General features: G+C 39.2%; 1 protein-coding gene across 1 annotated transcript in view; it reads left to right on the top strand.

Moving 5' to 3' along the window:
• Window positions 1-4,081: 4,081 nt before the first annotated feature.
• The window catches only part of CD44 (CD44 molecule (IN blood group)), a 47,648-nt gene continuing 36,487 nt past the window's right edge, over window positions 4,082-15,242 (top strand). Inside the window, 1 exon segment of the mRNA XM_066322175.1 lies at window positions 4,082-4,290. Coding sequence (XP_066178272.1) covers window positions 4,227-4,290 — 64 coding nt within the window. The 5' untranslated portion in view covers window positions 4,082-4,226.

Genomic DNA, 15,242 nt, shown 5'->3' on the forward strand with positions numbered 1-15,242 from the left:
CTCTGTTGGATCGGTGAGTTGTTTAGGGATCTGGGGCAAACCAGTAAAACAGGCTGATGAGTCCACACTGTAGGTGCCAATCTGGGTTGCTGCCTTTTTCAGTAGTAAACAACTAGGAGCCATTGTTCATCTTCCTAACTCTCTGCAGGACACGGGCTGTAAATTACATCTAGGAACAAAAGCTGGATGGGAGCAGAACCGGGCGCTCAACTTCCCAAGGGAGTGCTTTGCCCTGCAGCCAAAGGAGCAGCTTTTCTGCTTAAACCAGCACAGGCTCTTCTTCTGCCTTCCCATCAGCACTCAGAGCCCAAGACAAGTGTGCAGTTCAGCATTTGCCACGCTGGAGCATTTACAACCGTTGCCATTACAAAACCTGTTTTCAGGATTGATAATGAAAATTAAATCTACTCTGAAATTGAATTCAGTCTGAAATGCAGGAAACTAGATTGCAGTCTAGGGACATGGAGGAAATCTTATTAAAAATAGCATATTTTATTGATATTACAGATAAGTGGGTATGAAATCCTCCTTGCTCCCGTAATCTGATTTTCAGCCAGTCTCACAGATCACCCGTAGTCTACATAAAATATACATGACTAGAACTACCTAATGACATTTGTGCTTTTAATAGTCACTAAGACCAGTTGCTGTTCAGCTCCCCATAACAAGCTTGAAATATGCACCAAATTATGCTCAGAAAATTATTGCTTTAATTAAAAAAATAGTATTTCTAGTGATAATAGAAAAAAATTTAAATTAGGGGCTGTATATTTTTAGAAATTTTGGGATTTCAGAAGACAAATGCCAGCTATTTTCACAGAAACAAAATTCCATTCTACCCTTCTTTCAATTTCTCTCATTCAGTAGTGAAATCAATCTCCATTGATACTGTTTTTTACATCATAAGTTCAGGTTCATTCAGATACCTCCATTTTCTTGTCTGTCCACAAAATAAAATATAAATATTCGTTTTAGAGAGAGGCTGCACCACTGAGTTCAGTAGAATTTTGGTCTTTCAATTAAGCTAGGCCAGAATTTCATCCTCTATGTGAATTCCTGCAAAAACCCCAACTTTTTATATCACTGTATCCATGCATGTTCCTTTTCTAGTGCTCCAACATATGTACTCCCTATTAGGATTTTTATCAAAATTAATTAGTGCTGCCTACAGTTCACATATGTGATAAAATCACAAATGAGTTATTTTGGGGTTCCTGTACTATATTTTACCATCACAGAGTCAGTATTCACTGTATCAAAGGCATCACAGAAAAACGCTCTTTTAAATGCTGAGGTTTTATGATTTTTCAGTCTTATTGTATCATTCTCTTTTGAAAACTTAATTCATTAATCATGTTTCAAATTTTAGGTGCCAGTAGTTTTCCTTGTTGCTAAAGAGGTAAGCAAATTCCAAATCTCAGGTATTTAACTCTATTGACATGCTCAAAAGGGATGCTCTGCTGCATTTCTCCTTCAGAAGAAGACCTGCTTCACAACTTTTCTGTCCCTGTGTAATAAGGTTTCCCCAATCTAAAGGAGAAGTTATATATTTCTCACAAGGAAATCCCAAAAACAAACCCAAAATCCAGCCCCCAAACCCAGCAGTTTTTCAAGAGTTGTACATCTGCTTTGACTGAATTTTCTAAGCAGCATTATGCCCCGCATCCAGGCTAAATTGGGACTCCTGTCTACCCGAGACTGACTGTGTTTGTGTGGGAAAGAAGGAAATATTTTTGTGTCATTTTTTGTTGGAATCCACGTGTGTGTCCTAGACGTGTAAGCAGGCAGATGGCACAAGGAATGGCCAAGCTCACATGCCACATACAGACAGCTCATTACCTGTTTCTGTGATTTAGCACATGAAATGACCTAATGTTTTCAATTATTTTTCATGTGCAGATCTGTGTTTTCCCTTTGCATTAGGTACTAGCACCTCCATGCAGGTGGTCTAAATGTGTCTAATCTTAGCCCAATTTTTCAGGGCAACAAGCAAGACAGAGTCTTTCCAAAGCGGAATACCACCCACCCTTGCTGAACAAATGCAGAAGAATTGAAAAGACTGAGATGAATAAGAAGTAGTATTTTAGTATCCAGAAAACAACCTATTCATAATCAGGTGTCAGAAGGGCTAAAATTAGAAATTTCAGACCATGAAGAGATTAGAATTTCCACTCCTGGTTAAATAAGACTCTGCCTCTATCCCTAGAATGGACATTATTCTCCCTCTACCTGTACGAAAGAAATTTTTTTTTTTAAAAATTCCGTATTATCATGAATACAAGACATTAATGGAGAGGCAATTTATGTTTATTGAAAATGGGATGCAAAATTTCCTGAATTTTAATTAAATGTTGAATTATTCTGTTTCATCCATAGGACCTGAATTTTAAAAGTAATGTAGCAAATGAAGAAAAAGATATACTTAGTAAATTTAAAACCTTCATTAACTGTGTGCCAGCATTTTGAAATCTCACTAAACTTTATTCATGGATTTTGATGCCAAAAATATTATAGATATAAATGTACAGGACTTTACAGAGCTATTTGTCTCTCCAATTTAGACAATAAGGTATATAGGAGATTGCTTTTTAATTGCTTTGAAAGACATTTCTTAAAAAAAAAAAAGAGTAGCATATTTGCTAATGAAAATGTTTTATTCATAATTTCAAAGTTGTTAGCTTCGTAATAAAAAGATTCCCTGTGTTTAAGGGATAGATTTTTCACTTTAACTTTGTCCCATCAGATACTCTATACCTGTAGGAAAAGCTTGTTGGAACCTGTTGCTGAAAATTTGGCTGGTTGAGGAAAGGATAGCCAGCAATCTCTAAGTCAAAAAGCAAAAAAAAGGGAAAGTCCTCAAAACCTCTTCATGTGACCTTCTTGTGCCTGTGGCTGGGGAGACCTGTCTGTATTTTCCCAACGTTTGTGTTAACGGAGATTAAATTAATGAGAAAATTCTTTCAAGTGGGAAGACCGACAAAATGGTAATCTGATATGGAACTGTTCATTCCAGATTTGGCAAGGGAGACTGAAATCAGGGCATTTCTGGCTGTCAGTCATTGCCACATGCTGGTGGTTAAAGGTGAGAAGTGGTGGCTTTGGTGATGCCTGACCAACCCCTCACCCCACGGCGCAGGAACCACTGTTAGAATTCTCCAGCTCTAAAGAGAAGCCAGTGCATGGAGACACCACGGGAAATCTCCAAGGCATGCAAGAGACAAGCCTTTTGCTTATCTACAGAGGCCTTGAGGTTTTCACCAGGGGTTTCATGAAGAGCCAAACAAAACCACACACTGCAGTGAATATATGTCCCTCAGGAACTGAGACCTTGTCTGAACTTCAAAGATCTCATACCTTTTTATCCTGTTTCTCTGCTTTCTGAATTGGGAATAGGAGGAAAAATTCCTTCTGTACCTTATGCCATCAATACAATAAAATATCAGCCTTAGTCTTCAGTATCACTCACTTCTGGCACTGGCATTATTCATTACTTTTGTTCAGTCATTATTCTTGTTGGAGCAGCCTGTGCAGGGACATCAAGGGTAGAACAGGTTGTGGGAAATTGAATTGCCTCAACTTACCTTCTGCATGATGTTATCCTCCAGCAGTGAAAAAAAACATTGCAGAAAGCTTCACTGCAGAGCAGGCATTTTACTTTCTCTTAGTTGAACCACAAAAAGAGAAAATAGTGAGATAGGAATAAACAAGCAAAATATTTTTGGGAAATATTTGTGAAATTTTGGATGTTAGAAATTCTTTACCAGGGTTGAGAAACTCTAGTGCTTTTATGTTCACTTGTTTGCAATAATGGAGACATTTTAAAATGCAGGAGGAAAAGCTTATAACAAACAGTGCATTTCTGAGGTAACTCAGGGGAGATTACACAAATTTTCCTACAAGCACACTAAGTATAACTTTTGACTAGACTTGTGTAAGAAGAGAAGGTTCAGTGGCTCTTTAAAAGTTAAGTGCCTGCTTAGTCAGTACTAGCTCTCCTTCCACTCCTCCTTCTTCTGCTGCTCGGTAACTTTTGTTGCAATATGGGTGTGACTTTTGATGGAGCTTCCCCCTCCCAGTTATGTCATTACTTCAGTTCCTTTGAATCAGAATAAAAAGTGCAGCAAACTTCAGACTCATTGACTGCAGGCTTAACAAGCGTCGGGGCTTTTCTCCTTTCTGCAGCTTGCAAGGATCTTTGGATTTTGCAAAACAGTTCCAAGAAAACAATGGCCAAGTTCTTATGGGCAACTTTTGGATTATGTTTGCTGAAGCTCTGTCTAGCAGAAACAGGTAAGATTTTTATGAATGAAAACATTTGTGATTGTTAAGTTAATGCTTCAGACAGCAAGTGAGCTTCTGCTAGACAGTTAACAGCTTTCTTGCATCTATATACTTTTATTATTTCAGGTGTTATCAGAGATGTTTTTGAAGTGTAATCTCAGTTGTGCTGGTCTGTACAATCACAGAAAGCTGTGTATTGCTTGTAAAGGGCAATTCCAGATCTATAAAAAACTAAATAGCAGAACATTAAAGAATGAAGTCTAAACTAAGAGCAGAACTACATTAGGGAATTCAGGATGGCTCTGGTAAAGCTCAGCTCGACAATGTGACTGCTGTTACAAACGTTGTTTGCTCTCCCAGCTCCGCTTCAGACTGCAGGGAAAAGGGGGGCAGAGGGAAGGGGTGAGCCTCCTCCAGCTTATAGTTGCATTCTGGAGTTTATGTGAGCTGAACCAACAGCTGAAACAAACTGCATTTGGGCACAGCCTTGCTGAACAGGAGAAAAATTGCAGGGATCTCTGCTGAAATTTGGAGAGCTTTTATGCCAAGCATGCTTGCTCCTGACTTTCTGAGGTCTCTTTGGGGCTGACTGATGAGCTCTTGGAACAAAGGGGGTGAGAAGTGACAATATTCAGTTGTTTATCACTTACCTTCCTGCAGCTTAGTTATCTGCTTCAAGTATTTGTATTTAAAAAAATCTAAGGTTAATACAGAGAAAAAAAAATATTTATGTCCAAAAGCTTTTGAAATTTTACATGGTGCAGGCTCAACCGTGTTTTAGGGGGACGAATGTACTTTTAGCAGACTCTTACTGTGACTGCAACTGCCTCGAGGCATTTTGTGGTTAGGGATAACAGTTGTGCTTCTATATTGGTTTTGTGCTCATCAGTTCCAGGAGTCTAAAAAACGCAATTTTATGGCCATTGTTACCCAACGGCTCTGTGTGTGTGTGTGTGTGTATGGTAAATATATGTCTCATTTGCCTGAGCAGCAGGGGATACTCCTGTAATGGTTGCAGCGCTGCCAGGCTGTGAATGGGTGTGTCAGAGGGAACAAGTTCCCAGTGCTTCTGTGATAGCTGAAGCAGCCTCATTGCTTTTCTCTCTAAAATCGCGTGTCCATTGTACCAAAATGCTCTTGCTAAGATCAGGTATGTAGACACAGCTTTAAGAGAAAGGACAGGGCTACTGTAGGCAAATAATGTAGGTCTAAGACGTGTGTAAATCCTTGGCTTGGTCCATGTTTGTGCACTGTGTAAATATTATACCCGCTCAACTGATTTTTACTTCTATGAGCTGCCTGCAGTGTCCTGGAGAGCAGGGTCTGCACTGACTCTGGGAGTAATGTGATTTTACAGCGAGACAGAAAGCCCCATAATAGAGCCTTCAGCACAATTACAAAAAGTGTGTCAAACTTCACATATGCCCTCCAGGGAAGTTTCTTTACTGGCTTAGTAAGGTATTAGACTATAGCTACAGTATATTTTAGTTGGTGTACAGTACATTCCAGCATGACTTTGTAGTCACTAATGATTTCAAAACAGCAGTTGATGATGGTGTTTTCTTTTTTTAGCCAGTGATTTTTGCTGTGTATCACAGAATAATGGTTATTGCTGTTGGGAAACTCCTGAACTGGAATTTTGATTCTTTTAGTATAGAATTTTATGGAATTATAGAGGACCCGGAATTACTCTTAATGTGATTTCAGAAGGAAAAATGAGATACAGAGAAAGCTGAAAAACTTACTCATCCTGATTCCTGTGGTGTTGTGACTATACTGTCACTGATATGTTTCTTACTCATGGTGTTGACATGACTTGTCTAAGGAGTCTGGATCCCGGAGGATATAGATGCTGACATCTTTGTTAATGATGTTTTTGGAGGAGATTTTCTCCTGTGAGCATTATGTATTTGTAGAAATATTTTTCTCAAAGTTTTCTTCGATTAACATGAAGTGAATCCTAGAATTTTGACCCACAAACTGGAAGAAACTGGGACAGAAGTAGTAGTGGTAAAGATGAAATGGAAAGAGGGAGAATGAGTCTACCCGTGGGAGGAAGGAGCTTGGCTGTTAGGTCTGGAGAGGTTGCCAGAGCTCCATTACAAGGTGAGGCTCTGACACAGGGCTCCTGCAGCTGCTGGTCACAGAGGAAGAGACCTGCCTGCCCCTTGGTTTACACATCTATCATGTAAATTTGTAAATAAAACAGTTTGAAGAAGCTCTTTGTGCTAGTTTATTTCCCCTCCATCCTTACAGTGTGTATCTTGGCAGTTTTCCAAAGCTACAAAGTAACTAGACTTTATTAAGAGTTCACTTGAACTTTCCATCCTTGTTTAGTGGAAGGGTAATGGAGCTGCGCTGGAAACACTGGCACACACAGAGCCAACAAACCATGGCAGGGGATTGTTTTGCAGTCTTTGGAGAAATGTTTGAAGATTCTTTAGGTACTGGTGTTCACCACAAAGAAGAGCCATTACCTTGAAAATAGGAAGTTGGAGAAAGGCTTAATGATGACAGATAGCATCATACAATTCAGGAAGAACTTTTCTAAGTAAATGCTTTTAAAACCACTGGCAGCTCTAGCCAAGGTTAAACAAAATGTTCATCCATATGTGGTGTATCTCTTTCCAGAAGAATTCCCATGAGTTTTATGGGCGTGAATTGAAGATAGTGTGAATATTGCAGTTATTCATCTATCACCTAAACATGCACGAGGTTTGACTGTATCAAGAACGTGCCAGCAGTCGGAGATATCACGACATGCTGATAGACAGATAAACACAAGAGAGAACCATGAGCTCATAACTCCTAAAATACTTAATGAAAAGATGTGATAATATTTGATAATCTTAGTTCTGAGTGTAGTTGACTGGTGGTAAGACACCTTGCAGAGAAGCAAAGAAAAAGCAACGTAGAGTTCCTTTATAAAGGGAGGGTAAATCAAAGACTTTAAAAGTTTTTTGACATTCCAAATGCTGTAAAAAGCCTTCTCCATCTGTTTTCTGGTCTTCTTGCATCACATCTTTGCTCCAGAACTAAGGGATAAATGTTTGAAAAGATAGTCAATATGGAAGATGATAATTCTTCCTTCATATATCACTGTTTGGTCTTTTATTTCAAGACAATACTATGTGAGAGAACAAGAGAGGGAGTTCTGTAAAGCTCCCCTCTAAAATTGGTTTTTCCAGGACCAAGGCTAAATGTATATAGTTATCTGTGAAATATAACTGCACAGAGAGGAAAACTGTGGAACAAACATGAGCCATCACAGTGATCTTGCCTGCTGAAAACAATGCAACATCGCACTGGAACAATTAATGATGTTCAAAACACATAATATTTCAGCATCAGCTGGCATCTGGGAGCACGCTGATTTAATTTGTCAGCGTTAAACTGAATTCTTAAAATAGAGAAATGGAAACTTCCAACTTGCTAGAAAGTAGAGCACATCCACAGTGTTTTGCCTTTACCTCTCAGGGTTTCTCTAGCGACAAACCTGGTGGTTTGGACCGTTCTCTGTGTGTTATCCATGACTGCAGGCGGGAAGCCAGCTTGGTGTAGTTGCTGGTCATTTTCCAGGAGTCCATCATCTCTTAACAGACAGTCATGTCTCCCTCCCAGAGAGGTAATAATAATGTCAAAGCTATCAGACACTGTAATTATCAGTGGCCATTATGGGTGCTGCTAATAGCAGTGACAGAGAGGATTGTGTCAGTGCTGTGTGTTTATCAGTTTCCTCCCCGCAGTGCCTCGGCAGTAATATCAGTAGCAGCTGGCTGTGATTTCCCTCCCTTGCTGCAGCTGCCAGAGCTGCCCCCGCCCAAGGGACGGCAGAGCAGCTCATCATATGAATAAAGAGTTTGCAGGCAGTAATATGAAGTGGCAACTGAGAAAAAGAGGGGTTTTCCTTGGAGAATCTTTCCAGTCAGACAGAAAGTTGAGCTAATTTCAATTTAAAGTTCAAACCTCCATGACTGTTTCCTGCCTAACGAAACCTGCAGTCATTTTTTGAGTCTGTGCTTTCAATTAGGAACATAATTGAACTTTCTTTTGCAAGCGATGGCTTTGGGACTTTCCAGTTCCTCTACATGACAACACTGGCAATTTTATATAACACAGCAGTCTTATTTTGGTACAATAACCTTAAATTCTCATATTGTAAAACATTAAAAAAAGTCCCCCCCCCGCAAAAAAAAAACAACAAAAAAAGCCCAACAAAACAAAAAGACCGACCAACCAACCAAAAAAACCCAAGTTGAAGAATAATCTACAGTTTTAGCCATTAAAAACATGAAAGCACAAGCAGGGTATGCTAACTCAAAGTAAAAATCACAGAGAAGGCCTGAATTCTACTTACATTTGGAGTTTGAAAAATACTTCGCTTCACTTTTTTTTTTTTTTCCTTTTCTGTTGATGATTGATATAGCTTAGTAGCTGGAAACTCTAAGAGACTGTGTTGTGTCTTAAAAAAAAAAAAAAAAAAAAAAAAAAAAAAAAAAAAAAAAGAAAGAAAGAAAAACCGCCAGACATGCAGCAGCTGTGTTAGAACTTCCATCTCTCTTTCTGCTAATGATACTGTTCCAAAAGCAGTGTGAGAGGGTTATAAAAGAGGTTGCCAGGGTACATACTGACAGCTGCCTAGAAAAAGGGCATTAGCCTGCAATCCTCAACTTCACAATTAATGTCTGTTTTACTGAATACCTGCTTTCGTAAATAAGATGCTGCCTCTGACAGAACGTATAATAGTGAAAAGAAACCTGCCATGGCATAGCTTTTGTTAATTATGTATGTCTCACAGTGACAGCATGTTAGCAAAACAGGTTCTCAGAAGTACATTTCCCTAGGGGGCTTTTTTATTGTTATTTTTGTTAATGGATAGGTGTCTGTAAAGAAGCAGGGTGTGGTGTGTGTGGGTGGTTGTAATGAATAGTTTCTTGCAGATTTCCCATACAAAAGTGAGAGGTTAACTGAAGCCCAGTGGATGTTCTCTGGGCACCCAGACCCCTGTGAGCAGATGTGAGCCAGCTCACAGGCAGCAAGTAAAGCTGCTGACCAAACTGGTGTCTAAAAGCCGAGCACCAGCCTTAAACTGGCAGTCTCTCAGAGAGAGCAGGGAGGCGTATCAGCAGGGATTGGGATGGTGCGTGCCAGGGCAGCGAGGCTGTGGCTGTTTGCAGGGAGAGCTCCCAGCCCACATGCCCACTCAAAACACACTCAACAGACTGGAATATGCTCCTCCTGCAGCATGTAAATGCAATAGTTCAGCCCTGCTGCAGGGGTGGTTGTGATGGGAGTGATTTACCTACTCTTTGCCATCGGCCAACTCGCATCTTTGAGACAAGGTGGAGTGTCCCTATCACGGAGTGAGGAGATGGGGGAGTGACACAATATGTCATTGCTAAGGACAGCCAGGTCTTCACAGCTCCACCCTGGTGCTCCGGATAAAGCTTCTGCACAAGGAATATGGAAAGTTAACCAGGCAGGTTCAAGGGAAAGTCGTATTTGCCAATTATAAAGAAACATGATCCATTAAGAATGAAGACACTGAGGGTGCGGCCTGAATGCATCTTTCACTCACTTCCTTATTTTTCCCCCTTCTGTTTGATTAGCTGTCCTTCATTATTTTCATGTCCTTTCCCTTTTCCATCATTTACACAAGTGTGCAAATGTAGGAAACAAGCTTCTTTTGCTAATATTTATAAATGTTCCTATATGTTGTTTATGTTTATAACAGGAATACTTAGAACATGGAAGTGAAATAATACATATTTTGTTTAAATCAATTTTGCCAGTAGCAGTACTATGAAAATCAGATAAAACTTTATTTCTCTGACAGTTTTATCCTGTTTACTTGTGTGTTTTCTACATATATACACACTGAGGACTATCTGCTTTTTTCAGTTCAATAGCAATTGTTTCCTGCTAGACAACAGTAAATGCCAAGTAGAGCTTCCTTAAAGAGTTCTTACTCATTACTTATAGATTTATGATTAGGGATCTTTGAAGCAGTTTGCCAAGTGAGAACTGACATCTTTTGTCCTACTGTGAGAGTCAACACTTCTTTAGGTTCAAGAACTTTAAAATTTATTTAATAATTAGCTGAAGAATAATGCCTTAAATTAGTCAAGTTTTGCTCTTGTTTGAACCAATACTTCCTAGTGATAAATATCGACTGTCTTATTGAGATTCTGGAGGGATTTGTACTTAAGGCTTGATGCTCTGGGAAAGGCTGTTGGGCTGGAGTGTCCAGTGACTTTGGAAGATTGGTATTAACAAAATACCAGTCTTCCATTGCACCAGTCAGAGCAACCCTGTCTTCTTGTGAGGAGCAAAATCTCTCCTAGCACAGAAAATAAAAATGTCCTCCTTGAAATTGCATATTGAGCTCTAAACTTTTAAACTCCTCTTTTCCAGAATGTAACCAAATCATTTTATAGCCTACTGAGAAGAGATACTTGGTGGTTCCAGTTCATCACAAGCATGCACAGCTAAGGTTTCAGAGAAGCACTTATCCTGTTGACAATTCTTGTATTAAAGTAGTGACTGCCAGACATTTTGTGCATGTGAGACACATTCCCATGGTGACTGCCTAGAGAGAAGTTTCTTTCCTGCTTTTGTGGCTTGCCTCAGTAAAACCCTGCATCCATTTGCTCCCTATTGTGGTATAAAATATTGCAAAGCTCTTCTAAGAGTGTCTATGATGATTTTTTGTCTTGTGACATTTCTACAAGATCACTTCTAGTCATTCTTTTTTCTTCTTCTTCTCCTTTTATTCTTATGGCTTAATTTCCTGGCTGCTTTTGAATGAGAAAAGATTACAGTAGTATTGCTTTATTTTCTCAGTATATTTTTGACCTGCCAAGTCTCACATATTAGCCAATTGTGATATTGTTTGTGCTCACACTGAATAGAGCATTAGCTGTTATTTTAAAAAGTGAAGCAGGGGCAATCTTAGAGCATCGTGGGAGAGCAAGATCAGCACAGGTTTTCAGGTGATTTTTCAGGGCATATCTAGGCATGTAGGCTAGGAAGTGTTTTCTGTCTCTGTGGGTTCATGTGGATTAGAAAAAGCCCAATTGTCCAGTATTCCAGGAGGAAGCATATCCCATGAGTGGGAGATTGTTAAAACCAGACCAAATCTGAGCTTGCTTTCTGATAATGTTTTGATGGGATTTTATTTTCATTTAAGTAGTACATATAACAAGTAGTTTATGTTTCTTTCTGGAGCCAGAGATGGTTTTTCTTCTTCTTTTATAATTCTTAAGAACTCCTATTACTTATATTTATTCCAGTGGGGACCAGACCTATTGTAAATTAGTGCAGCATAAACAATATATTGCATAAAGAACAGTGCAAGACTGGTAAGATGTTGCAACAATGCCCTTACAGAACAGTAGAATTTCTGTCCAGAATTTTGCATTTGCAAATGAATAAAGTCTATAATTAATTTCTTTTGCTGAGGAAACGAAAAACTTAAAAAGCTCTCTCTGCTTGACTAGGCTACTCTTCAAAATAAAATATAAACAATGATATTTGCTTCAATTGCTTCTGCGTTATCACAAATCTACTTTAAAAAGCAGCATAGCCACAGCACTGGAAATCTTGGGCCCAGCAAGGATTATCTCCATTAATAACCTGCAAAAGTATCTATTGATGACATTTACTTGATACACATCCACTTCTTCAAAGCCAAGGTGGACATTAGTAGCAAAAACAAGTGATCTCTCCTCAATATATCCTACAGTGCCTTAAACATTCAAACATTTCAACACCAGCACATGCTGAGATGTATTCCTTCTGTTTGTCATCTGCTGGATTCTTGTGACTGTTGTAGAAGAACTTAAATTCTTGAAACAGATTTGACATCTTTCTGAATGTATCAGTTCAGAAATAGATAGTGTCTCTGTTGAAATTTTGTTCGGTTTTGTTTTTGTTTTTTCCTTGCATTGCACAGCGTTAACATAAATATTACCACATTTGGTCAAGAGTGAGTTACCTTATCTGGTGGATTTCATCAACACCTTCAGCAGAGCTGGAGTCAGGCTGAATGTATTTCAATTACCCTAGAACAAAAATTTGAAGCTTAGACCTAGTAGTATTTAACAGAGAAAGAATATTCCCAGCTAGTGAGCAGAAAGTGAACTGACAAACATGCTGCCAGCAGAAAAGAATGATTTGTGATTTTTGTAGCCCATGGGAAGCCCAGTTTTTTTTATCCCCAGCTCACAGGTAGCACAACAAAGAGACAGTGATGCAGCTGTGAATTCTTCTCCAAATTCTCAACCCCTTGTCCCACCAAGGGGATTAGTGCCTCTTTTGCTTCAGTTTCAGAAAGCAGGTATGATTTCACATACAGGGCTATTTCAGATGAAAGGAGCATTATGATTAATTGTAAGAAAAATGTTCTTGTACAAATATTATTCTACTGGATGAGAAGTGAACAAGAGCACAGAGGACCAGAGCATTCTCTGAAAACTGTTACCCTGAAAACAGGAAGCTTCATTCAGTTACTGTTTGGCAATCCATCACTGAGTCTGGCTGTGCAACCCTTCCTTCAGCCAAGTAATACGTGTGAGAAAATACTCCTTATGAGTAAGAGAAAGTGTTTTCCTAATTTTTGAAACACCCATGCAAACAGTTTTTTGTAGACCTACACTGAATTTCTTAACAGTATCAGTCTTCTGTCTGGCTTTATTACTCATAGTGCTCAGGTCATGCTATTTTATCAACACAGTCACAATCACATTACTGTTGACTCACAGCAATTGCAAGGCAATGTATTGACACCTTTTTTCCACTCCTGATGGAATATAGCCACAAGTATATCCACGATAGTCATGGCAACATGTCTAATCGAAACCTATCTTTTCCTTTTTAACTTACTGGTTTTGGCATCTTGGATTAATTTCTGTATTGAGAAGTACTCCAATATCTTCCAGCCTTTCAGAGAAAGTGGTTTTATGAGTCAGGTGAATTAGCAGTTTGTTATAGCAAGGTGTGTCTAAGACATGTTTTTAGGCTGTTCAAGGAAGACAAGAGGATCTATCCACAATGATTGGTAGCAAATCACCTGGAAAAGTGACTTCTCACTGCATCAGCTACTTCTGCTGTTTCTAAGACATCACAGAATCAAAGTATGGCTTGGGTTGGAAGGGACTTTAAACACTACCTCATTCCAACTCCCTGCCATGGGCAGAGATGCCACCTTCTAAATGAGGTTCCTCAGGGCTCCATCTAACCTGGGCTGGAGTTTCTCTGGGCAGCCTGTTCCAGTTCCTCCCACCCTCACAGAAAGGAACCTGCTCCTAACATCAAATCTAAATCCTTTCTCTTTTAGTTTAAAACTGTTCCTCTTGTCCTATCACCATCTGCCTGTGTAAAAGACTCTCCCTCTTGGAAAAAAAAAAAACCCAACCTTTTAGGGTTTTTTTAAGGCTGCAGTGAGGCCTTCTAGGTGCCTTCTCTTCTCTGGGTTGAAGAATCTCAGCTCTCTCAGCCTCTCTTTGTTGGAGATGGGCTCCAGCCCTCCCATCATTTTCATGGCCCTCATCTGGACTTGCTCCAACAGGTCCATGTCCTTATGTTGGGGACCCTAGAGCTAGATGCAGCACTCGAGGTGGAGTCTTACAAGGACAGAGTAGAGGAAAAGAGTCTGCTGGCCACATCCCTTTGAATAAAGCTCAGGATGCTCTTGGCTTTCTGGGCTGCGAGCACGCACAAGTGGCTCATATCTAGCTTTTCATCCATGGCAAGTCCCAAATCCTTCTCACCAGGGCTGCTCTCAATGAGTTTTTCTCCCAGCCTGTACTCACGTCCTGGATGGATGTTTTGTCTAGTGCTCTTCATAAACCACTTGATGAATTTTGCTTCAAGTAATATCCTAGGTGGGGAAAAACTGTTGTGGTGCTTTATTGATTAGTAACTGTCTCAAATTTTGTATTTATTAAGATAGCATATTCCCAGACTGATGTTTGAATTGACTCTTGCTCAAAATGAATCCAGTGTCATAGAACTCTATAGCTGAACTGAGGTCTGCCACTGTATCATCTACGATTCAAATGTGGATTTAGTTTCTGGATATTTTTGTAAAATCCAGCTATATCTCATTAAAACAAATTACTGGAATCAATGAGCATCACAGTAAAATCACTTGCTTCACAATGATTCCAGCACTTTTGGGAAACGATGCTTCACTATTTGATGATGATTACGTGCAAGCAACAGTGGATTTCCTTTATGTATCTCTGCTGCCTAAGTACATGTAGGATTTAATGCAGCATTCGAAATCACAGAATATCAAGGCCACAGTGCCAGTGCTTCTTTCCCATTCTTCCGTCAAACAAGAGAATCTTCACTGCCTTTTATGAATTGTTAAATTTAAAATTTTTTTAAGGAAGAATATCACTATTCCCACCATATTTGTGATAGCAACAGCATTGTGTACATACTAATGTTTATTGCAAACTCTAGTTATTAAATGTGCTTTTTTATTAAACCACTTCTAAAAGATTTATAAGTAAGACTGTAAGAATTATTAAAGCAATTTAACTGCTCATGTAGCTTAGTGTGTGAATAGCCTGCATACATCTAAGGAAAGTTACTTGCTAGTCAGCATTTTCAGTATAAATCTCAAGATTCTTCAAACCCTAGTATATGGGTGGATAGAGTCACAAAGAGTCCAGAAAATGGAAATATTTTGCCACCAGAAATTCCAGGAGAAGTTACCTGCTGACCTAGGCAATCTGGTTACAGGCAATGGGATTCTGTCATTCTTGTATCAGAGGAAAAACAAAGGGGGTAGTGGATGTGACAATATTCTCTTCCATCAGCAGAAGCTTGTGTAAGAACTTTCACTTTAACTTCTATAGATCAAGTTCTACATTGCAAGGCATATTCTGAGCAGCCTTCCTTTTTCCAGTATGTCTATCAGAGTAACGTTATCTTTGTTTTAACTGGCAGAG

The sequence above is a fragment of the Sylvia atricapilla genome, chromosome 6 (genome assembly GCF_009819655.1).
Source record: "Sylvia atricapilla isolate bSylAtr1 chromosome 6, bSylAtr1.pri, whole genome shotgun sequence".
In the NCBI taxonomy this organism is placed as follows: Eukaryota; Metazoa; Chordata; class Aves; order Passeriformes; family Sylviidae; genus Sylvia; species Sylvia atricapilla.